The 6,377-nt window shown below is 56.7% G+C and overlaps 1 protein-coding gene across 2 annotated transcripts; it reads left to right on the forward strand.

The window, feature by feature from the left end:
• Positions 1–472: 472 nt before the first annotated feature.
• GJB3 (gap junction protein beta 3) lies at positions 473–5,296 on the forward strand. 2 transcript variants are annotated; one of them, XM_012440272.2, is made up of 2 exons: positions 473–519; positions 3,680–5,296. In XM_012440272.2, exon 2 carries the CDS (start codon positions 3,705–3,707, stop codon positions 4,515–4,517), a length of 813 nt encoding a protein of 270 aa, XP_012295695.1. In that variant the 5' UTR covers positions 473–519; positions 3,680–3,704; the 3' UTR covers positions 4,518–5,296. The 2 variants fall into 2 exon arrangements, with proteins under 2 accessions (XP_012295695.1, XP_012295690.1); XM_012440267.2 differs by lacking the exon at positions 473–519 and adding an exon at positions 931–1,171.
• Positions 5,297–6,377: the final 1,081 nt, after the last annotated feature.

Genomic DNA, 6,377 nt, shown 5'->3' on the forward strand with positions numbered 1-6,377 from the left:
TGCCCCTTCCTGCTGTGGGCACAAGGTTTGCCCCCCACCCCAGCTCTCCAAAGCGCACCGGCCTCCCCAGAGGAGTGCCCCACGCGGGGTCAAGGTCCCGCGCCAGGCGGGGACGGGGCTGGGCCGGAAGCAGGCAAGGTACCCGCGGTAAACGAGCGTGGGCGAGTCCTGATTGCAGTCGGACCTGCAGTCGAGGCACTTAACAGTTTGCAGAATGCCTCCCGCCCCTGATCTCATTGGAGCCTTCGGACGGCCCTGCCCATGGCCACCGATGCCCCCATTTCACGCCTGAGGAAGCCGAGGCTCAGACAGGCCTCCAGCCCCTCGGGAGGCTGCCCCGGGAGCGCGTGGCAGCGTCGGGTCTAGGAGCCGGCTCCCTCCAGCTCCCTCCTCCGCGCCGCCGCGGGGTGCGCCCGCCGCCGCCAGCACCACTGCCGAGCCCGGCTCCTGGGCCCTCGCCTCTGCTGCGGGCCCCGGGGTCGCGGGGGTCAGGGCTCCGCGTTGGCCGCGCTGTTGCTGGTAAGTGCTGGACCCGGCGGGGCGGGACCCCCAGGGCGCTGAGCGCTCGCGGCGACCCCCAGCGGCAGGGCTGGGGCTTGAGCCTGCCTGCGCGGCTGGGATGGGGCACGAAGAGGAGTTGCGGGGACCTCCCCCCCCGCCCCTCCCAATCCGCCCTCTCGCCTCTCAGTCCTGGGCCCAGAAGGGGTCCCGGCTTTGAAAAAGTTCCGAGACACCCCCTTCCCAAGTCCACAAGCTCCCAAACTGTCTGGAATAGAGGGAAACTGGGGAGGAAGGGAAGCTTTTTCCTTGAGGGACACTGTGGGGCTGGAGGCAAGGCTGGGCAGAGTACAATCTGGGGGTCTGGGAGAAAATGGTTGCGCTGGGAGCTGGCTTTGGGGGGAGCTGAGAGAACCAGAACCGGCTCCACCAGTGCCTAGCCTAGACTTGGGAAGGAAATTCTTTGCCAGTGAGTCTCCTCTCTCGGGTGTGTCAGGAGGGACTGGGCAGACAGCACCCGAGGGTGGACGGCAGAGGCCCAGGAGGAGGCTGCATCCCGGCGGGCAGCCATGGGAGGGTGTCAAGTGGACGCAGCCATCAGGGTCCCTCTCGGCTCTCTGTCCTGGGAGACAGGGCTCCCACATCCACTTGGGTTCTTGTGAACTCCCACCAGGTGAGTGGGGGGCCTGGGAGGAAACGGTCTCAAGATTCTTACAACAGCCCCAGAAAGTAGGAATTATTTCCCTTTGGAGATAAGTAAATGGGGTCAATGAGATTAGGGAATTCTTGGAAATCGCCCAGCCACTAAATGGCGGAGCTGAGGTTTGAATCCAAGTGGGACTCCGTGTTCAGGGCTATGTCACTGCCTTCCCCCACCACTGGGGCTTAGAAGGAGCAGAGTAGGGGAGAAGAGGAGGCTTACCAGGAATGAGGTCTTCCCAATTGCCCCATCCTGCCCAGACTGTGATTTCCCAAGGAAATGCATCCAGGAGGGCGAAGGTGCTGAGAAGGAACTGTGCTCTCTCCCTCTCGCCAGCATAGGGAAGTCTTTCCCACAAGCCCCCTGTCTAGGCTGCATCCCCCTACCAGGATCCTGCCCTCCCCTCCTGTCCCCTCCTTCCAAGCTGCCTCCCTGAGAAGTGTTCATTTGTTTACCCATTCAGCATTGAGAGCCTACTATGTGCCAAGCACTGGGCATTAAATATAATGCAGTGAGCAAGACCAAGTTGACATTCTAGAGGGGGAGCCAGATGATAAATAAGACCCCAAAATAGGACAAATTATTTAATAGTGACTAAGTGCTATAAAGAAAACAAAGGGGACTGGAAAAGTTAGCCGGGCGTGGTGGTGCCCACCTGTGGTCCCGGCTACTCGGGAGGCTGAGGTAGGAGGATCCCTTGAGCCTGGGAGGCAGAGGTTGCAGTAAGCCAAAGTCGAACCACCACACTCCAGCTTGGGTGACAGAGCAAGACCTTGTCTCAAAAAACAAAAAGAAAAAGAAAAGAAAGGAGACAGGCACAGAGTGACAGGAGCAGGGGCTCTTTCAGACCCAGGGTAATCCGGGGAAGCCTCTAAAGAGATGAGGTTTGAGCAGAGGCCTCTGTGATGAGAAGGGTCAGCCATGTAAGTTATTGGAGGAAGAGCATTCCAGGCACAAGGAATCCACAAAAAGCCCCCAGGGCCCTTATTCCAGTGTGACAGGGTGAGAATGTTGAATCTGGGGTTTCCCTAAGCCAAGCGAGAAGCTAGTAGAGTCTTAAACAACGGAGTGGCATGAACTGATTTAATGCACTCTAGGGGCACAGGAGGGAAGGTGAAAGGCCAGCAAAGAGGCCATAACCACAGGCCAGAATGATGGCAGTTTGGGGCAGGGTGGTGGTCTCACAGGCATCATGCATGCTCAGAGGCGCAAATCAGCTCCAGGGGGACTCACACACATAGGCCCACACACACACGGACAGGCAGGCGGGTGCTCTCACACCCACAACAGGGCAGAAACAAGTCACACTCAGGCAGATCCACCCGTCCACACCCTCTGAGTCACTCCAGGACTGGGAGGGAGATGTGTGAGTTGAGGCCTGAACAAAGCACATCTTTCCACCACAAGGACCTGGCAACCAGCAGAAACAAGCATGGCTAGGGGTGGCTGGGCTCCCCCAGGCCCAGCACAGGGAGCAGGGAGTTGTCTCTAGATATTCCCTGGATCTAGTGTCCTCCCAGGAGTCAGATCAGAAGCCCTCATGCACCCCCGACCTAAGCTGGTTTCCCCTCTTCACCACCTAGCAGCTGTGAGACCTTGGGCTGCTTATTTCCTCTCTCTGAGCCTCAGTTTCCCCTCTGTAGAATGGGACTCATAATCGCAACTTCAAGGACAGTAGTGAGGCATCCACAAAGTAACACTTTCAAGCATCTGGTCTGGGGCAGGAGTCCAGTGGGGAAGGGAAGAGGAGGTATTGGAGAGCACAGGCTCTGGCACCCAACAGTCCAGACTTGAGTTCACCTCCTGTTTTAAGTGAGTGACTTGACCTCTCTAAATTTCACAGTAATAAGTAGCCAGCATTTATGAGGCACTTACTACATACTACTTGTTTTGAAATCGTTCAACTGCAGAGTGAGCAAGACCAAGATGACATTCTAGAGGGGAAGCCAGATGATAAATAAGACCAATAAAAAGGACATACTCTTTAATTTCAAATAGTGACTACATACTATAAAGAAAAAAAGGGGGCTGGAAAAATTAGCCGGGCATGGCGGTGCACACCTGTGGTCCCAGCTACTCGGGAGGCTGAGGTAGGAGGATCCCTTGAGCCTGGTAGGTGGAGATTGACAGGCTCAGAGGGGATCAGTTTCATCTGTAAGTGAGGAACATGAGATTCTGCTTATAATGTATTTAGCTTCATGCCTGGCTCAGAGTAAATGCTCAATAAATGGTGACTGTTATTATTAGCAAAGGCACATTTGCTTCCTTCCAGCATACTAGCTCTGTGCCTTTGGGTAGGTTACCTAACCTTTCTGTGCCTCAGTTTCCTATCTGCAGCTTGGGAAGAATAACAGTTCTGATCTCAGACGGTCGTTGTGAGGACTGCACAAGTCAGGACTCCGAACACTGCCTGGTGCACAGTAAATGCTCAATAAAGTCACCTATTCATTCACACGATGGTTTTCCCTCTAATTCTCTCAGGTAGGCACAGCCCCCGGCAGGCACCATGGACTGGAAGACACTCCAGGCCCTGCTGAGCGGCGTGAACAAGTACTCCACAGCGTTCGGGCGCATCTGGCTGTCCGTGGTGTTTGTCTTCCGGGTGCTGGTGTACGTGGTGGCTGCAGAGCGCGTGTGGGGGGACGAGCAGAAGGACTTCGACTGCAACACCAAACAGCCCGGCTGCACCAACGTCTGCTACGACAACTTCTTCCCCATCTCCAACATCCGCCTCTGGGCCCTGCAGCTCATCTTCGTCACGTGCCCCTCACTGCTGGTCATCCTGCACGTGGCGTACCGTGAGGAGCGGGAGCGCCGGCACCGCCAGAAGCATGGGGACCAGTGCACCAAGCTGTACGACAACGCAGGCAAGAAGCACGGGGGCCTGTGGTGGACCTACCTGTTCAGCCTCATCTTCAAGCTCATTATCGAGTTCCTCTTCCTCTACCTGCTGCACACTCTCTGGCATGGCTTCGACATGCCACGCCTGGTGCAGTGCACCAACGTGGCCCCCTGCCCCAACACTGTGGACTGCTACATCGCCCGGCCCACCGAGAAGAAAATCTTCACCTACTTCATGGTGGGCGCCTCCGCTGTCTGCATTGTGCTCACCATCTGCGAGCTCTGCTACCTCATCTGCCACAGGGTCCTGCGAGCCCTGCACAAGGACAAGCCTCGAGGGGGCCGCACCGCCTCGTCCTTCACCAGCCGGGCTTCCACCTGCCGCTGCCACCACAAGCTGGTGGAGGCAGGGGAGCTGGATCTAGATCCAGGCAATAACAAGCTGCAGGCTTCCGCACCCAACATGACCCCCATCTGACCACAGGACAGGGGCAGGGCAACACCGGGGCTGCCCGTGGGACAGGCAGGGCGGTGTGGCAGAGTGGAGAGGTCCTACGGGGGCTGAGTGGCCCCACTTTGAATTCACTAAGCTATGCAACCTTCATTTTGGCAGATATTTTTTGACAGTTGGCACTGGGCTCTCTACCCCGGTATAGGTAACCCACAGACCCAGTGCCAGCCCTGAAAGGACGAAGACTTTGAAACAAGCGAATTAACTATCTACGCATGCAAGGGGCCACTTAGGGTGCTGCTAGCAGGGCTTCTAGCTAACCCAGGAAGGGGTGATCAGGAGAGGCTTCCCTGAGGACATAATGTGTAAGAGAGGTGAGGAGTGCTCCCAAGCAGAGACAGCAGCAGCCACAGATGCCTGGAGCCCACACAAACAGAGACGCTCGCCCTGGGCTAGCCTCAGTGGATCTAAGGCATCTCCACTCCCCTCGGAGGAGCCGCCCAGATTCCTGCAGTGGAGAGAAGGTCCTCTCTCAGCAGCAGCAGGTCTGGAGGCCTGAGAGTGAGCCTGACAAGAGGTGCTGGAGACATCCAGGGGTTCCCCAGGTCATCACTTGGCTCAGTTGAAGCCCCCTTCCTCCAAATCCTACTCAGCCTCAGGCAGTGGATGCTCCCATCTTCCTCCCCACAACTGTGCTCAGCCTGGTGCCAGCCTTTCTGACCCTGCTCCCAGGGACTCAGGGTGGATGTGCTGATAGGACATCCTCCAGACAGCTTCCTTGAAATCAATAAAGGCTGTGTTTTATACAGGTTGGCTCTGTCCCTGGTTCTGCCACACTCCCACCCACAGGACCCTGAAGGTAGGGAAGGTAGCCCTCAGAGAGAGAAAGAGTTCCATGGCTCAGGGTAGAGCTAGGGTGGGGGCTTGTGGCTGTGGCTGCAGCTGGGGCTGGAGCTGGAGCTGGGCTAGGCTGGCCCAGGTTGACAGCTGGGAGCAGGGTTTGTATTAGAGGAGGCGGCTGGGGTGGAACCTATAGATATGCATGTTGAGATTCTAGTTGTGGCCACAAGAGAGCGCTGTGCTCCCTCTGCAACAGCGCTTCCAGCCTTCATAATGAGACCCCGCCCTGAGTACACACACAATCACTGCCACTCTCATTATGACAAACCACACTCCCTCCTCTGTCACCCGGTCACTGCCATCACAACACACATCCCCACCCTCTATGCACACAATCTCTGTTATTCATACTCTCACTATTTATGTGCACTCAATAGGGCACATAGTCTGCCCTCAAGCATGTGGTCCCAGCCTCACCCACATTTTATTCGGCTCATCCCATTTTCCCTGAGCATTTTTGCTGCACCAGGGCTCTGGCAGGATGCTGGGACTGTACAGGGAGGTAGGACCTGTGCCCACAGAGCTAAGAGACAGGAAGACAGGCTCATCTGCCGCACGAAGCAACCCCTAGGGTGGCTCACAGCCCTGCTCCGGTGCTCTGTCATGACCTGAAATTTAGGAGACACCAATACCCAAGGCCAGACCAGAATGGGAAGCAAAAGGGGGTGCGAGGCTATATTAACCCAGAGGAACACTTAGCGACTATCAGAGCCAAGGCTGGGAGCCAGCAATTCAGGAGCCAGTGAGCCAAGCGCCACAGCGAGCAAGGAGAAGTGAGGTCATCGCAGAGACAGAACAGCCAGTGGGTCACCTGTGCCCTCATGGGTGGCCATTAGAGGGTGGATAAGCCAGTCAAATTTAAAGAGCCCAGGGCTGGCTGACACTGTTCCCACACCCCCATGACGGATTCATGGCTTGACCACTCCCTGAGCACAGCTTCAGCACACTACATCTTGGGCAAGCCTTCAGAACCTCCGTCTTGCCATC

The sequence above is a fragment of the Aotus nancymaae genome, unplaced genomic scaffold, assembly GCF_030222135.1.
Source record: "Aotus nancymaae isolate 86718 unplaced genomic scaffold, 86718_ANA_hifiasm-v0.15.2.pri h1tg000053l, whole genome shotgun sequence".
NCBI lineage: Eukaryota > Metazoa > Chordata > Mammalia > Primates > Aotidae > Aotus > Aotus nancymaae.

Excerpts from the sequence above, each read along its gene's own strand:
- GJB3 (XM_012440272.2), top strand. The coding sequence starts at position 3,705 with ATGGACTGGAAGACACTCCAGGCCCTGCTGAGCGGCGTGAACAAGTAC.